Raw genomic sequence first — 18,882 nt, 5'->3', positions numbered from 1 at the left:
TCAGAGAAAGCAGAGATATGTGACGACAACGTGAATATTTCCTATGCATGTCTCGAAGAGAATTCTGCAGAAAATTTTTAAAAGGAATATTTTATAACGTAAAAATAATAGAGAAATAGGCTAATGAATATCAAATTAGTTGAGAAAATGGCGAAAACCGAGCTGTTCCATGAAAATATTGCTAGAATACTGCTGACCATTTCTGACAAATTCCTTCCTAGATAACTAGGAAAACACTAGCGATAGTTAAAAACAAATCTGGAAGCTTCCACATAACATCAAATGGTATATGTTCGTTTCATTTCATTATTTCCATCAAGATCTCACGTAATCCAGTACGATTTGAGTTAGGAACAGCCCTCAGTTCAGCCAACAGTCGCGATGAAGAACTCAGAGATAGCAGTGTGGCGATTCGATAAATCGCGCATGAACTCCCTGAGGCATTGTTTCCTCCTTAGAGGTTTACTAACTTTATTTTTCTCGTCATTATACATGTTTTCATGTATCTCATATCACTTATCGCTATGATTTGATAACAGAGACGAGCAGAAAAGGATATGCCTCTTCTTACATCTTTGTTATCCTTAATTTATAATCTCCTGTAGCAAAAAGCGGACGAATGTCACAGCGCAGGCAACGGGGGCAACAGTGCTCATCGCCGCTACTGTTCAAAAATTCCTAAAAAGCACCAATTTTTAGTCGGGTCAAAACGAGAGCAGAAGCTCAAGGCAGTAGCGAAAGCAGCTTCGGTGGAACGTAGCGGTACGACAGGGGACACTAAGCTAGAACCAGTCATCGCTGGTCCCATCGCGATCCTCGAACCGCTAGTTCAACCGCGCCGCCTCGAGCGCAGCCGCTTACGTAACCGAATTGAGCTCCTCACGTGGATTTTACTCGACTATACTGTATTCAGTTATTGATTATTCATAAAACTTCGGTGTGCTTCAACAATTCGATGTGGTATATCGTACATCAGTGATATTTACTCTACAAAATCCGAAAAGATCCCGGAAACAGTCACTTTGTCGACGTGAAACCAGATAGCAGATATAACAGATGACACATTCCACGTGAATTGGGGTGATTATCCGAGTTTTAATTTTTATCAATACCTTTCGATATTCATCACTGAGTTATTAGTTTTGCTACTTTTTTTGATTGCATCAACAAAAATGTCTTTTCAACGTTTTTTCGGTCCCACCAAAAATAAAAATACTTACTTCCCATCAAAAAAGAGATTGAGAAGAGTTCTCCCATAATCCTGTTTCTATTTTTTTTCTGACTGAGCGAAAATCCTGAATTCGTCAGTGAGCAAGCACTTTGAAGAACACACCTGTTACTTTTTGTTGCCTAAGGACCTCTACGATAGAAGAACGGTCGGTCATGATCCAGGAAAGAGTTTTAAACAAAATTAAAACTTGGATTTCATGTAAATTAATTTACAGCTTTAAATTAAAAGAATGACTTTTGAAAAAAAATTAAGCAAATGTGCTACTTGCATCCACCTGACATCTTCCCATATCCACAAGATAGCTTTTCTGGTACGTGATCAGAACTTCCGAGATTTTTATTTACCACAACATCTCTCTGTTTCTTTTAAAACAACCGTAAACAAGCGATGCTTTCTTTGGATATTAACAAATCTAAAAAAAAAATGTAAAAATTAAGTTTGGCACATCTGCTTCTTTGGTCTATTAACGCTGTGTTCTTGGGAAAAAGCTCATTTTTCCCAAGAAAAATTCGCAGAAAGAGGTCATAAAAGGTAACGCGAACAGCGCTAATCGACATGTAACGAACCGAATGAATCAATCGTTTATCCATCGTTTGTTACGGAGGCAGCAGACATCGTAACAGCGAGAAGAGATGGCTGTGCTGATCTTATCAACTAACAATGTTCCTTTCGTCTCGTATCCACAGCATCAAATCATCTTTTTTCCACGTCGTTGTTAACACTATACTATGGACAACTGCTCTCTAACGTTTCCATGAAGTTTTGAGTTTTGATCACAGGGAACGCTTCCCATTTGGCGTTACCTAGCATGAGCCGCATTATTCTGGTCATTAGGGACCTCATGAATGACTCACAGGTGAGTTACGTCCAGAAAACGTAGCTGTTTCACGAATCTACAAGCTACCCGCACTTTTTATGGGTCCAATTTTCTAGTAGGTGATCATGATTATAGGAGAAAATTCAATTCATAAATTACAACCGATGAGTATTTAAGTCATATCTCCGGACAGAAACACAGTTAATCCAATTCTTTATGCTCGAGAACTCTTTGCTGGTAGTTTCAGTTTTATGCGTCTCACTCTGAAAAGTAAATTGTAGAATTGCTCACGAAGCCTGAATCTCACCAAAAAGCGACTCTATCTTGAGAGTAACTATAGTCAGCCCAAAACGGCATCAAGCTCGGCGCAGTTGCATAAGCAGCGCTGTGGAGCTGTCGGACGAGATCAAGGCGGAACCCTTGTTAGGGACACTTACTGCTGGAGCGATCACGATGGTTCCGATCACAGCGGCTAGCTCAGCCGCCCCGCTTCGAGTGCAGCCGCTTACACAATTACACAGAACTTCAGGTCGTTTTGACCCAACCCACGATAAAGGATAAAGTTAAAGTTTCTGACGTTAATCGATCCGCTTGGGATGCGCCCCCACGTTCACTTCAATTCAGAATCGTTTGAGGTTCACGAACGTGTAACTGGCCTACACAATGACTTGCGGTGGCTAGCCGATGTGTCAAACCAGTGTTTTTACCCTCCCAGACATGTTTGGTACCGATTTATCGACCCCGGAGGGATGAAAGGCTTGGTGAGCACGACCCACGATATGCAGGATTGATCCAAAGTTGTGCTCAAATCCCTTGAACCAGCAGAACTCCGTCCCTGGTTCATGTTCTTATACTTGTTCACAGATGTGAGCACTTGTATTGTATTGTATGGTATGGCACGTAACCTGCCTCGTTTCAGTACTCGCTGACAGCAGTGCAACTGGCAGAAATTGACGAATTGTTTCTCCCCGTCTAAGTGACCACCATCCACGGCTTGGTGAGCGTAAATCCTGTTGGATCTTGAAGAGGAAGTGAGCTTTACTAACATATACGAAGATCACGCGACCATTTTTCGGATCAGAAGAATGCCGTAAAGCACTTCACCGTGACGAAAAAGCGCCGTTTAACCGCTGTGTCTCATTGCCGTCAATTCGAATTTAATTGAATCTAAAGAAATAATTAATGTGGTTCCCAAAGAGTTTTCCGTTATAGATTAATCCACCTTCCAAAACATTAGGAAGCTTTACTCGCGGCGAATCTCTAGCATCGTAGATAGGCAGAACTTTCTTCTGCCAAAGTCTGAAACTCCGAAAATGTTTGACGAATGAGAAATGTATGTTTTTGTGTAGTGTAGTGTAACCAGGCAAAATTGTAGGATTCTTGCGGCAAATTTCTATCCTCAATATGCAACACTTTATAATATGTAAATATGTTGATCTAGGCTCTTTTTGTGTTTTCAATAACCAGTTCCTGTATTTGTTTATAGGCAGCGTATCGCGAAGTAGGGAAATCTGTGGATGAATTTTTTCCCCTTCCCCCCAATCGTTCTACAAACGGCATGGGATACGACATTTGTTCCTACGAGGTACTTAGGAAACGTTCCACCCCTGTCTGCAGGCGCTGCATCCACGTACAAGCAGTCGAAGCAGTCAATGAGGTCACCTCCGCAAGCGATCCAATTTAAAGCAATGAATAGGATGCAGAGGGGATCGGAGTGTGTACAAGTTGGCGCGTTCTAACGTACCTCGTAGGAACAAACGCCGTTTCCAAACCGTTTCTCACGTCTATTTCAGGATTGAGTGGATCCATGTCCACACTCGTGATCTTAAAACCGAATTCTATCTTTCCCACAGGTATCCTAAATACGTCAGTTTCATGATATTTCCATTCTTACGATATTTTTGTAGCATTTTTTGTGGGGATGGGAGGAGGGAAGGAGCGGGAGGGGTAACTTGCATTCATTTGTATCGTACCAGCAGGATAACGATAACAAGTAGAACTCATTCTCTCGCACCAACTGATTTGCCAAAGAGAGACCTGTCCCCAGTTTGTAGAAGCTAGCACGGAGAGGTTACTTCAAAAAAGTTTAAAAAATTGAATGCATCTACGTACTATTTGAAATAAGAGATTCTTACTGCGGATAGATCGTTCGAGAAGTGAAGTGATGGTTGAATACTTGTAAAAAAAATCTGTTCAAACAAGCATTCCGGTGGTGTTGCATTTCTTATGCTTCGAAAATGCTCAAAATTTTAATATATTTAGCATTTTTCAACTTCATAAACGGTCTATGTGAGTAGCAAAAAAGAAAAAGTTTTGGTTTTAAATAAAACTCGTTTGAGACTCGTTGTCTCCTAACTTTTCTGATCCAAAAAGATATTTTGTATTCGACATCTAAACTTGCAACTTTGTTGTTTTCTACATTCAGTGTGATTTTTTGACAGTTCATAGGGCTAGTGAATACGACGCCGTTTTGGCCGGCGGATGCGTTCGAAGGTAGAAAGAAAGGGTCGATCCTCAAATCTAACCGCTGCCCTCCGCCGCACCGCCTCGAATGCAGTCGTGTACGCAACTGCACCGAACTTCATGTTGTTTTGACACGACTATATTTTCAGGGCTGTACAGAGGCGCGAAAACAACACACTCTTCGCGCCGTGTTCCAGAAGGTTGTGCTAGCAAAAGAACACCTGATTCGCTAATTATTTAAAACTTTCAGAGAATTATTCGTATTAAGGAAAACTGAAATTGCAACCGTAGCTGTGAGAATTTTTATTGACCCAGAAAACATGCGAAAACAAAGCTAGAGATGTAAATATTACTGTTGTTGACCATTTGTGGGGATCAAACGTACATAGTACTTCAATCCAATTCTGAATATCTTCGAGGATTCGGATCTATGTCTGTGAATGGAGCAAAATGTTCGTGATTCCCCTATCCTTCATGAATATCGAAATATTATTTTACGTTTCTTTTTGTTTTGTATTAGCTTCATGCATTATGTATGCTTAGGCGCAATTTTCTGTGGGTCAGGTCTATTAGCATGCATGCGCGGATTTTTTTCCTCAAAATGCATTTTCGCTCTGAGTCATAGAAGATTTAATTGAACACAAGCTAAGGATCTTACCTTCGTAAATCATGTGATGCTCTAGATCTGCTGATAAGCATCAAATTGATGCGAGTCGTGGAAAAAAGGTTTTCTTTTTCATTTTCATTGCTTTCTCGTTTTTTTTGTCTTCTGTCGCAGAAAAACTCACCGGTCATTGTACTGGATGCTCGATATACATATAAAATATCTTTTGTTGATAACTAGTTGAAATATTTCCAAGTTTCTCCCAAACAAAAAAACTGCTGCAAATTAGTTCACTCCTGTTACTTCTTATCGTGTTTTTCTCTTTTTTTTTGCCTTTGCCATCATTCTCTCAAAGGCAGTGTATCAGGAAACTGACGTAGTTGGGAGACTTGTGGGAAAATATAGAGGTCGGGGTTAGGTTACGAAAATTAGTGGTGCACCACCCAATCTGCCTCTAATCGCCTTGAAAAACGGAGTGAGACATTGAGTTTGTTCTTACGAGATACGGGAAAACACCCTGTTTCATCAGCTTCTTCAGGTAAAACCAGAATGGATAGAATGCTGAGAGGACAGCAAGGGTTATAAAGAAAAAGGTGCGCGTTCTGGCTTACCTCGTCGTAATCAAAACGGTCCCCAGCCGTTTTTAAAAACCATTAGGGGGAATTGAGACAGCAACTATCGTATACAGTAAGAAACTTTCTCTCAAAGGATCTATAGCATTTTGCCAACAGTCTCTATTTTTATATGGATTTTATAAGTTTGAAAGGAAAACGCTATTCTAAAGTATTCTTCAACTCAATGCGACTCCATGAGATGCCCGAAACGTCCTCTCCCTCGTACTCTTTTTCTTTTTTTTTCTTTCTTTTCAAAGTAGTCATACAGAAACCAAACCAGTCTATACTCGTGGGTTTTTTACACCTGTGGATCGTGGAGTCCATGGCTCAATGGTTATGCACAACAGCGCAGAGATAAAAACAGAAGCAAAGAGAAAAAAATTGAAACGACTTTCCGTCACTGCAAAGAAAAGCTACAAGTTTCCCAGTGAACTTTGTCAACAGATGCATTTAAAAAAAAATATGCGAGGGAGCTCATCGAGAGAGTGGTGCTAGAGATTTTCACCAAAAAAGAATACAACTTTCCCTTGCCCTCTCCAAAAAAAAAACCAATAATGACCAAGAGCAGAGACGTGTTCATTTTATCGTTTTCTTCCTCGAAATTACAGAAAGTCGAGGAGATTCTCAAAAATAGGAAGTATGTGCCATGCGAAAGTAAGTTTATCTCCTGCGCTACCGTATTTCCGTAAGTAAATGAAGCCATCCGCATTCTAATGGATTATCGCTCATCCTTCCGTACTCATTACCACATAACTTGTATACAACTGATCGTGTCCTGCTCTCTTTTGCTTATCAGTCCGCAATAACATCGCCGTGCGTTATCTGCGCACTGTGTCTCTCAGCCATTCGTTATCATTCTCTCATCTTCATTTCCTCGTGCTTCGTCCTCCTCGGTCAGCACACTGTATCGACGGTTCCAGTTGATAAGATAAGTTCGCTCAGGTGTTGATGACATGGAGAGTGGTTCACGCCGCAAACAGCTGCGTCCAGCGCGAGTGGAGGAAGAGGAGGAACAGGCGGCGGTCACCATACGCACCGCAACCCAATCTACCGTATTCGCTAAAGATATGAACTCCACGAATGGAACGAAGACCCCAACAATCCTCGATGACGTCAAGCAGCCGATATTCGAGAATAATGTGAAATCGGAAGTGGACGAGGAGACCGGGATTGAGATGTTGTCCGGCGAAACTCGTGGTCCTTATCCGGTTAAGGAATTGCGCGGGTCCAGCAGCGAAGCCGAGAACGCTATTACTGTAAGTTTGCTAATTATTTCCATTCATGCTTTCGTCAACAATTTCTATTCTGTTTATTCTTTCTCATTTATTACATACTATGCTCCGATTTTTCTTTTTTAAATTTTTGATTTTTGGTTTTTAAATTTTTGGTGCACATTATTTCCCTCGCCCTCCAATTTTTTCCCAAAGTTTTAGGAAAAAAAACCCTCAGTACTTTAGTTAGAATATTAATTTTAGAAAAAAACGAATCTCCTGTCGAAACTAAGATCTTTCAGAAATTTCGCTGACAAGTTTGTTCGTGTGTTCGATTTTGAAACAAAAATTTTTCTAAATAAAAGAGATGAGATGCCAGTAATTAATAATTGGAAAGTATAAGCCAAAAAAAATTAATGCACAGAAAATAAACCACTACATGAAGGTGTTCTGTTGTTTAGAACATAATAGCATCTTTCGTTCCATCTCAATAAAAAGTTTGATTTCAACCTTTAATTTTCTGGCCATTTCATCTATTTTCCTAAATAAAAGGTAGAAAGATCCTCCTAGGCACATCAAATAAGCTTTTATCGATTGATTTCAGTGTGTTTTCGCTAAGTCCTCTAGCTTGATTTTGAACATTTATCCCATTATTTCGCATTGATCAATTGATACTTCTGAAAATGTGTTTTCAGTTGGTAGATCAAATGGGTAATCAACACTTTTTCGATGTCGATTCAATTGATCCGATTATAAAGCGGATCAAGCCGTGCCCGAACGCTCTCGAAGCGAATTGCATCGTTTTTCATGTCGGTAAGTAACTCAAATCCACACATGTCCACACTTTTGGATTTTATTTGATTGCACAACCGCTCAGGAGCTATTCCAATCAATAGGATAACATCAGCGTACACCCTGACCTCGGTTAGGTTTGATAACAACGATAATACTATGATAACGCTCCTATCTGAAGTGCTTTTGTCAATTTGATAGCTGAAAAGTCCGGTTAGCGTTGTTCCCATTTCTTATATGACGGCAATGTTTTCATAAGAAAAAGGAATACGAGGAAAATTGTGCCCAAAAACATCAGGAAAACCACGTGATCGACGGGCAGCGGCGTTGGCAACTCGCCAGCGGTCTTATCTCGGTTGCGTTTCTGCGCAAGCTTGCAACTTTCCAGATTCCTTGGAGATTACTCATCAGCCGAGCTCATATGATCGAAATTGTGTCCGACGTTGTTTTGAAAACGATTGCAAAGCGCTCGGAACCGTTCACATACATAGTTTAGACGTAGACAACAAAACAACCATGCATTTGATGATGCGGATTTATCCAGAAGTTCTGCTTTTTTTCCAAAAATTCCCAACCTTGGTTTCAAAATCTGAATTCTTCCACATATTCAACTTCCTTGTCTTTTCTGAACTTCTCATTCATGCAAAAAAATTTTTTAGAACGATGCATACGTAAGCTATCAATCATACTAAAGCCTTTTAGTGCCAGAGATCCTCGTTTCAGACACCTACCTCACTTATTTCCAGTTTTCATTCTCAAAAAAGAAATGCTGCTGAGATCGTCAAAATGTATCAAACGCGCAAAAAAAATGTTAGTTTAAAAAAATGTGTAAAAATGCACAGACTTTCATTTTTTTGTGGAATTTCTTCTTTCTTTTGGAATTGTCATCACAACGGTTATAAATAAAGAATACAAAAAATACTGCTATATGTCATTCCCTACGTCTATTTTTCTACTATTACTAGTTCTATTTTTATTCCTTACTTTTTTGTAAACTTTTTTTTTTAACGTTTGCGGCACAAAGATGGAGTAGAACTGTCTGCTGCTTTTAACAGATTTTGCTGGCAAGAAATGCACACAATGGACATTTTAAAGCTAGTGTATCATGGGACTGATGTAGTTGGGGAACCTCTGGGAAAATGTAGTTTTCGAGATGTGAATTACGAGTATGGCCCGCTCAATCCCTCCCAATTGTCCTAAAGAACGGTGTAGGAACGGCGTTTTTGGCGCTACGAGGAACGATAGAACGCGTTTCGGTCCCCTCAGCAGTCTATTCATTGGTTTCACTTGAATAGTTCGATGAGGAGACCTGTTTGGTCTTCGACCACTTGCTCGTGGAAGCGTTTCGTACACAAACAAGGTTGGGATGTTTTCAGGTACTTCGTTAGAACAATCGCAGCTGCACATGAGCGGTTTTTCAGGACGAGTAGGGGGAGAGAGATCATGCTAAGTGAGAATTCTGCTCGTACTCGTGCTTGAAAACCCCAAACTCTATATTTTTCCACATGTTTCCCAACTACATCAGTTTCGTGATACGCTGCCTTAAATGGCAAAAAATTTGTTCTTTTCGTTCTGGTCCCTTTTTCCGCGGGTTTCATTTGTCCTCGTGGATAAACCTCAAGCGATTTTTAATTAGTTTGCCCTTTTGTTACTAATTAAATGATCCGGAAATGATCGCTTATTATCTAAAAGACGCTTGGTATGCTATTTTGAGCAGAAGTATGAACTATCATATGACCCTATGAGCCTAGCTAACATGCAACAAGCAACAGCTAAGATCGATTTAGATTTTTACTACCGCTGAGAACAAGAAAGTGATTACAAACCTATTCAGCGACACTTATAAAGGACTATGAAGTATAAAATGTCTGAAGTTAATCAATCCACTTGAAATATTCTTCTATTATGAAGGGAAAGAAAGTCGAGGCCTTGAAGTTATTTGGAATTTTCCTTTCTTCTCATCAAAGAAAATCAAAACCTACACAGGATAAAGGATGACGTTCCTGGCGTAAATCAATCCGCTTGGGATGCGCCCCCAAATTCACTCCAATTCAGAACCGTTTGAGGTTCACGAACGTGTAACCGGCTTATACAATGACTTGCGGTGGCTAACCGATATGTCAAGTCAGTGATTTTATCCTCCCAGACAAGTTTGGTACCAATTTATCGACCCCGGAGGGATGAAAGGCTTGGCGAGCACTAGGGCGGATTCGAACATCCGATCGATCGTGCAGGAAGCGGAACCTCTAACCGCTACACCACACCCGCCCTGCGGCACTTATAGTTGGGTCAAAAAGACATCAAGCACGAACAGTTGCGTTGGTGGAGCATAGCGGTTGGGATCGTGTAAGGATCCTCGCTACCGCCCTCAATCTCTGCAGCTCGCCATGGTCCCACCTCGATTCCAACCGCTGTCTCCATAAGCTTTGGGTGCAGGCGCTTATGCAATTGTCCGTGCTTCATGTCGTTTCGACCCGACTATATGTTTCGGATGACTATAATGCGTTTTTGATTGGAGTACAACATGACGGAGTAGGGAGCCCGTGTATTACACACAGGGAACTGTGTGCTGAGCACAAGTCAAGCTCGTCCGGACCAGCACTGTGTGGGTACTGTCTCTTGTGTTTAGTTAAACCATCCGAGAGTTTTTTCCCGTTAGCCTACCGGCTGTAAAGGCAGCATACCACGAATCTGGAACGGTACGAATTTCAGGTGGAGAGTTTCTATACGGGATCGTAGATTATGAAGGGAGGGGTGATTCCGTCCATTTCTTCCTAATTGCCGTAAAAAACGGCCCGGAAGATGCGGCGCGTGCACAAGGCTGGCGTGCTCCACTACAACTCTTCGTAGACAGCAGCGCCCCGGAACGCTCGAAGCCTCATCTTCCGGGCCGTTTTTTTCACGGCGATTAGAAAGAGATGAACGGAATCATCCTCTTCCCCACAATCTACGACATCGTATAAGAACTACCTACCTGCAATCCGTACCACCCCAGATTCGTTGTATGCTGCCTTTAAAAGACTGTAAGTTTTGTATTTATCGACGTGATAGTGCTCGTGAACTTGCATAAGTACATATAAATACATAATACATAGTAATATGTGCTCATATATCCATTAATAGCTAATATTATAATTTTTCAGAGTCACTGATTCAAGTTCTCATAACCCGCGACGTCAAATTAGATGAGGACCTGGCGGCAATCTTTTTGCCACAGCAACAACCATCCACTGCATCTGAGGATGCTGAGAAGAGTTAGTTTACTGCATTTTTTATGGCGTTTTGATGAAAGGTTATGTTCAGTTTTGAATATCTTAAAATTACTGAAGAATTAAGCGAGAAAGCCGAGGAACGAAAATGATAATGAATGAAACACTGTTTGAAAAAAAAAACAAAATTGAAAACAAACAAGTTACAAATTAATACGTGTGGATTTAAAGTGAAAATGTATACGGGAAGAACTTTGAAGTGTGTGGCTAATTGACTGGCTGTAGTTTTGTTTACAACAAACAATGCTCCAAAGCATAGTTGGAAGCCTACAAATAAAATCTACATTCCCCGAAATCTCAATGGTCACAACCTAACCAAAAATATTTGATGGGATCCAAATTGGCAAATATTGGCAGCTCTTCCAATGAGCATCCCTTTCATACTATTTTAAAATGACTGAAGATTTTTGATCTACTTAATCTGAATTGTTGATCGCCATTGATTGTTCCACCTCCGTTTTCAATCAAAGCAAATCAAATCATCATTTCCTTTCAAACAATCTTCAAAGTTCTTCATTCTTCGGCTTTTCTGCGGCTCAAATATCTGATTTTGCCATTTTCATTGGCCTTTCATGGCCAGGAGCGCTCATTAGATATTACTAGTGGGTTTTGTGAGCTTAGCTCAAAAATAAACGATGGCGACGAAAGAAAAAGAAAAAAAAAGGAACTAATCTGTGACCATTTCTTTCTAACTTTCGCCGCTTCACTAATTTCATGGCAGATATCTTCGATTCTTCGAGAAAACGTGGGCTGTTTGCCCAGATGTTTCGAATAGAGCACCGCAACAAATAGTTATCTGCAATTTTGTCCACTGAATAAATGAATGAATGAATGAATGACCTATAAAAAACAGAGAAGTAAAGAAAATAAAAACATAACGATGAATAAAAATAAAAAAGAACAGAATTCTCAAACACTTTCTATGTTATAATCCTCGGATTCGACTTTTTCAATATCGGTGTATCCATGAAATAACGAATGCTTTCGATGACCTGAAAATGTCGCTGAGAACGTCCCTCAAACCCGTTTTCAACTTTATTTTTACCATTTTTTCACTCATCTGTGAAATTCTGCCGTATTCTACCCAGCATATACTTCGTATAATCTTTTTCCTTCCCTTTGTCTTTGAAATCTAGTGCCCAGGGGCTATTCAAAATCATTTTCAGGATATCCCTGTCCAAAATGTCATATTGCCAAATTCAACAACATCGACAATCTCACCGCTCATCAGAAATTCTACTGCAAAGGAAATCAGCGCGGTCAGTTTTTTCTTACTATTGATATTCATTCCGTTCCTCACTTTTTTTTTTGGAAACGAGAACATCACTTTAAAAAGTATATTTATGTGCTTTAAACTTTTCACTTTAAATAAGAGGGGTAGCATGTCTGACGGAGCGTTAGCGCCTTCGGCACATATCTATCGGCTGCATCTCATGCTTATCTGCCATCTCCCAGACTGCTGTCTGTTCTTCGTCTCTGATTGCAGGGGGCTGTTCTGGAGGGGACTTTTTGATGATGTGAAGGGTCGAGAAGAATAAATAATCCACCTACGCAGGGACCCAACTTCCAGAAATTCTTATTCTTACATTCTTACTGATTTTTGTGCTTTTTCAGTGCAGCTAGCTCCACCGCAAAATTTTGCACCAAATATCCTTAAACAGGGAGCCGTTCTTCCACAAAATGTGATCCTCGTCCCTATTGCTTATCACGAACATCAGCACGAAATGGTTCAGGTAAGTATACATCAAGCCATCAGTGAGGTTTTAAACTATAGTCAGAGTATAGAAATCAGAATTCATTGTTTAACTTGTTTCAGTTGATTTTTTTTTTCAAAATTCTGTTCATCTTCCACCAAAATTTAACGAACTTTGGGTAGAGAATTTTTTTTCGTACTCAACTTCGAGTACGAAAAAAGCCTGCCACCACGTGTATTCCGTGTAAAAAGTTTGAAATCATCTACTATTTTCCTAATTTTCTTTCGATCATTTGTTACATAAAAACCTAGTTTTATGCAGTCCTTTACAAAATAAAGTTTACAAATAAGTCGTTTTCGGAGTTTCGCCGCATCTCGCTGAGCCGTATGATGAGGAACGGGGACGAAGCATGGATGACCTCTGGGCAAATGACCAAATGACGCGGGGGTCTCCCTATGCTTTTCGCCACGCGCAAACGCCTTCCCATCTTTTTGAGAACCGTAACGGTAGCGATTGTTAGCTACCTTCGCTGCTGCACGTCCAATTCTATATGTGTCACTCGCAATATTGATGATTTCAGTAAGAGAGAACGCGTGAGAAGAAAGCCGCATCCTCGAACCGTGATGGCGAAAACGAGCAGACGTCTGAACTGAAAGGAATAACTGCCAATCTGGAGGGAGAATTTTGACAACCTTCTGAGGCGACAAGCTCCATTACCTCTGAATTCTGCATGTCCGACGATCGACACCCCATACCGCATTCTACGAGGCACCACAGACGAATTCAGAGGTTCTAGTTCTCAGAAAGTAGAGAATAGAAAGTTTGAGGGAGATGGGAGAATCGCGCAGAAATGTTCAAACGTCCTCACTCTGTTGATTCGCGAGATGAAAAAGATCATCCGTTCAATATTGGTCGATGAAAGGATATTTTATTCGTGGAAATGCGCTGTCGTGAACCTATGAAGTAAAGAAGAATATCATTGCAGCGTGTAACGCACAAAGTCCCTCTTTTCGTAGAACAATCAGCTTAAATGGGACTTCCATGGTTCAGCCTCACTGAAGACAACAAAGAAAAAGAAGGAAATGGGAATGAGGAAGAAGGGAAGAAGAAGAAGAAGAAGAAAGAATCTGATATTGATAAACTATAGTTGAAAAAAGGACTGACAAAGGACGATTCTACTTGTGGAAGAGCCCCCTATCTAGAATGCATTTTAAAAAACGATAAAAAAAAAAGGAGCAACGGGAAATATATTCGGCGAAAATGTGTCAAGCCCAACTCAGCATTAAATCCTTAAAGGCACACCCAAATCTGACGATTTCAGGTGACAGATGTGATTCCGTCCATTTCTTTCTAATTCCTAAAAAAGCGGCCCGGAAGAGCGACGCCGCACAAGGCTGACCCTTGAAAAATAGTGCGCCAGAACGCCTGAACCGTACTCCAGCGTTTTTACGGCAATTAGGAAGAAATGGACGGAATTACCCCTCTCTCCATAGTCTCCCATCCCGTACACGAATACTCCACCTGAAATCCGTACCACCTCAGATTCCTGGAGTGATGCCTTTAACGAAATCGCTGTGGTCGACTCCGGTCGCTGTCGTCAATGAAGTCAAGTTACCAGTCTGCCTATCCCCTATTCGTTTAATTATGATGTAAGAGACTATAAAGACTTTGACAGCACCATTATCGGCGACGGTAAAGCTAGACAGGCTCGGCCAAGACAGGAAGCTGCCTAGGCAACTGCTCGGCTACTTGTAGTCAAATATATGGAATGACGAAGAAATTCTTGGTGAAACAGATGTGCCTTATCGACGGACGACACGTGAAAAGCACCAACATCTTGCTTTGGGCAATTTAGCCAAGGAAAATGTCTTTGCTCCTTTCGTCACACTATAAAGAGACCATCTGATCGCTTTGTCAAAGTTGTTTTGAGGGTGCCCTCAGCTCTAAGCTGGAAAAGGCCACCTTATTGGGATTTCGGTGAACAGAGTGAGGTCAGATGTGTCCATGGACGACACACTTAGACGAAGATGTGGCTAAGTGGGTTAGTCCATAGCATTCATCCGTCGATTAGCACGGTAGCATAACACGGATATAGCCTGGTGGGGGATTCCACGGGAAAAGCTAGAGATGGGGTTGAGACACCACTTTTCACGACGGTTTCAGCTGCAACACGCCATCCACGTTCACGCGTTGCATCCAATTGCGAGCGTGCGAAGATCAGTGATGTCTTCTCACCAGCTTAATCAAGTGAAACTAATGAATGGGCTGCTGAGGGAACGGCAACATGTACATAGAGACGCTTTCAAATGTACCTTCCAGGAAATAAAAGGGTTCCCAGACAATTTTTTTTTACGGCCATTAGGAAGAATTGAGCGGAAGCACCCCGGATCCCGCAATCCACAACCTCATCTCTAGCTTTTGCCAACGGATTCCTGCACCATGTCAGATTCGGGGTATGCTGCCTTTAAATGGAGTAAGTCACGTGAAGATGCCACAAACAGTATAGTGGTCTGCTGATGAAGGGCGCCATCACGAATGTAGCGATGTGAACTAATCCTTGTAATGATTTTTCGGTCTACTTGGGCTAACCATTTAAAGTTTCCTTATTGTTTCTGAGACTGTTTCATTGTTTACATTCCCGACATCCACAACTTTTTTTCATAGCACCTACACTCATAGCAACCCTTCTGTGAAATTGCTTGAAAATGTCGTATGATGGCATACTGCCCTTAAGTGGTCAATTTTTCTCATATTTGTTTTTCTTTCTCACTCATAGTAACTCTTTTCTTTCCAGCTCCTCGGTCCACCTCAAACCATTGTGCCCGTAGCAATAGGACGACCTACAGCAGCATCAAACGGCACACCACAGATGGCCATACCAATTACCGATCCTCTTCTCATACAAAGTGGTCTTTGCGGCACCGTTCAACCACCAACGCAATTGAAATTCGCAATTGGTGATCTGGCTGTCACCATTCCAGTTTTGCCAATAGAGATGAGGCAAGGATTTTTATAAACCATACATCTATTAATACAGTGTTCCTAGCGATACTGTATTGTTAAGTGGCATGGCTGGACTTAAACGCACTATTGAGCGCCCAATCTCGACACCTTTGGACTTGTCGAAAAGGCGTCGGGAAAATTCTGGGAGTTCAGGGGCGACCACTCCGAGTAATAGTGTTAGAGTGAGTTCGAAAAGGTTTTTTTTCCCTGTTTTAGAATCTATTTCCTAGAAACTTGTATTACAGACTTCTTATTCTGACGTGGAAAAGCCTTTTCTTTGCCCTTGTGGTGTTTCGTTCTCGGCTGACGAAACTCTGAAAGCTCATAAGCAGTACTACTGCAAGATGGTGGAGCGACGAGACGACAACAAAGACCCGCCCAAAAAGGTAGAAAGAAAACAAGTCAAGGTTCACTTTGACATAGATTACATAATCTCTTTTTCAAGTTGGGAAATATCTTGATTATATTGCGCCTATAGTACCATATAAACACATCAAATTATATCTCTTATCAAATTCTCCATTTTCCCAGCATGAAAATTTATTTATCATTACATTTATCGATATCACAATTACAATGTTACAATACGTCGTTGCATGCTTCCCCTCCATCTGCTCACATCAGTTCCATGTTTCTCCAAACTCCACTACGAACTAGTCTCTCCATCTTGTTTTTGGTACGTCAAGCTGTCGCTTCCATAACCATGGTCGCGATCCAGTAATCATCCTCGTCCATCGGTTCTCTTTTAGAGCACACATTTTTCTGGTCCATGGCCATTTTTTTCAATCGCTCGACCCTTGATATCTGGTAGTTTTGCAGCATTTTCCAGCCACATATTCGCACAATGCATGAGAATAGTTACATCGGGCAATCTTGTCATTATTGGCCGTTGAGCTATCTGTAGCACGTTGAGATCCTTCTTATAGCCCTGGTTTCACAGCCGTAAAGGAGAAAAGATTCCACATTTCGAATAAAGTCGACGTTTAAACTCCACTGGAAATCCTCTGTTTATGAAATATGCACGAAATTGGGTTAGTCTTTTCTAACCGATACGAATGCTTCAGCTCGGTTATCAGATTACTATCAAAAGATATGCATTGACCAAGATGAACGAAGTTGCTGCAGTAAAGTATAAGAGATCCATCTATGAAGATCGGTGTTTCTTCGGAATCGGTCATGAAAACTATCTTAGGGATATTCATTCTCAGTGCCACAATTTGGCATTTGTCGCTCATTTCTTGAAGCATTAGGCGGAGTTCTTGTGGTTTGTGCGCGTGAGAACTACATCATCAGCGTACCTGAGATGATTTAAACGGAGCTCATTTATGTTGGTTTCTCTGTTTCTATAATCTATGCTACTGAATACGGTTTCCAAAACGGAGTGAAGAGGCCTATACAGATAGGGTCTCCTTGTCGAACACCCCGTCTAGCGTTGATAGGATCTTGGTGGCCATATTTCGAATGTTACAGCAGCAGATATGTAGATGTTCGACAAAAGACGAATTAGTTTTGTATGAACTCCTTGTCGATGTCGATGTAGTGATGACCAGATCATGTCATGATCGACAAAACCAAACGACTTCGAGTAGTAAACGAAAGCTATGTGCAGTGGAAAATCATGCTCAAGGCTCTTTTCTACCAATTGGTTAATGACGTGAATGTAATATGGTGGAAAAGTTTCATCGAAAGCAAACTTGTTCAACTGGTTTGTTGATATCTAGGAAAGCCGTCATTCAGTTGTAAAATTATGGAACTAAAAGCCTTACAAATGACCGGCAACACTGCAGTTGGACGATAGTTGTCGATATCAACTTGTTTCCCTTTTTTAAACAACAACAGTATGGAAGAATCGGGAAGCGCAGCCAGAGACTTCTCCCTCTCAAAACAATCATTCAAAAGTTTGGTCAGGGAATCTTCGACCACTTAATATCCAGTCATAAGCAATTCGGCAGAGGTCGAATCTGCACCTAACGCTTTTGCTTGCTTCATTTTCTTTATGGTACGGCTGACTTCATCTGCTAAGATTGGTGTCGCATAGTCGAGTTGATAAGATGGCATTGCTGCAGGTGATCTTGTTGAGGAGAAAAATAGGTTATAGAATCCTTCGACTACTTTCACGACATTAGCGGGAAATCCCGCGATTGAACCGTCTTCTTTGCTTAGTTGTGTCAATGTTTTTGTGAGGATTTGGTTCGTCTGCACAGCTCTTCAAAGCCTAGAACTTCTAGATATTGCGTCTTCTACAGAAAAATTTTGAGACTACATTGTAAAACTCCTTGAAAAATCCACCAAGTTCGTGCAGAGAAATTGGTTCAATACCTATCAGTAATTCTTTGTTGTTGATGTCTATTTTTAAAAGTCAATAGGAATTATTTCTGCGGTTATCTATTTCATATTGTCTATTGTCTATCAAAACCAAAATCTCCATACGATTCATCTTCTAACACTTCTCAGTAACAAGTCACACGTCGACGTCAAAAATACACCAATAATATTTATCTAATCGACCACTCCAACATCAGAAGAGTTACACACACAGTCCACCAATGACAGTGCTTTCTCAAACAACAGCGTTCAATTGCTACAGGGCAGTGTAAGGAGAGTGTGTATGTTTGGCAGGAAACGACCTACCAAAAATAACTATGATATAAACAAGAAATATAATATAATGGACAATAAAATTCCAAAAGTAACAACAACATATGCATTAATATTTAAATAAAGTAAACTGGAAAGGGTCTACGCAACACTAGCGTCGCGCAGCATTCATCACTTCCTGACTGCTTTCAGATCAAAACTCGATGCAGCCAATGTGACTACGAGCCCGGTTCACTCTCACAATTATCGGTACATGTACGAACTGTACACAACGAAGTGCAAGCGTACGTATGTCGATTATGTGGGTATAGAGGATTCAGCCTTCGAGGGATTCGCAGTCATATGAGGTATTACTTTACTAGAAATTACTTCGCCTAACCTTACCACTCTTCTGTCTTACAGCACATTTGCGTAGACATTAGCTTATTTTTGATTTCTATTCGAATTTTTAATTTTTAAGATCGCACTCCGAACTAGATACCATGAAATTCGAATTTCTTCTCGCCAACCATATTTCCAAAGTGAAAACAGAACGAAAGACACCGGAAAGTCAAGAAAATATGGAGCAAGATTGATCCGTGTTAAA

At 40.8% G+C, this 18,882-nt stretch overlaps 1 protein-coding gene across 1 annotated transcript; it reads left to right on the top strand.

Moving 5' to 3' along the window:
* Nucleotides 1-6,682: 6,682 nt before the first annotated feature.
* On the top strand, nt 6,683-18,871 carry RB195_004879 (uncharacterized protein; the record flags this gene model as incomplete). The annotated part of the gene is made up of 10 exons (XM_013440380.2): nt 6,683-6,985; nt 7,636-7,753; nt 10,876-10,986; nt 12,168-12,260; nt 12,616-12,734; nt 15,490-15,695; nt 15,760-15,880; nt 15,944-16,084; nt 18,489-18,643; nt 18,757-18,871. The coding sequence occupies 10 exons, from the start codon at nt 6,683-6,685 to the stop codon at nt 18,869-18,871; spliced, it is 1,482 nt and encodes a 493-aa protein (XP_013295834.2).
* Nucleotides 18,872-18,882: the final 11 nt, after the last annotated feature.

Source organism: Necator americanus, chromosome I, assembly GCF_031761385.1.
Source record: "Necator americanus strain Aroian chromosome I, whole genome shotgun sequence".
NCBI lineage: Eukaryota > Metazoa > Nematoda > Chromadorea > Rhabditida > Ancylostomatidae > Necator > Necator americanus.
This window is presented reverse-complemented; position numbering and strand designations above follow the sequence as displayed.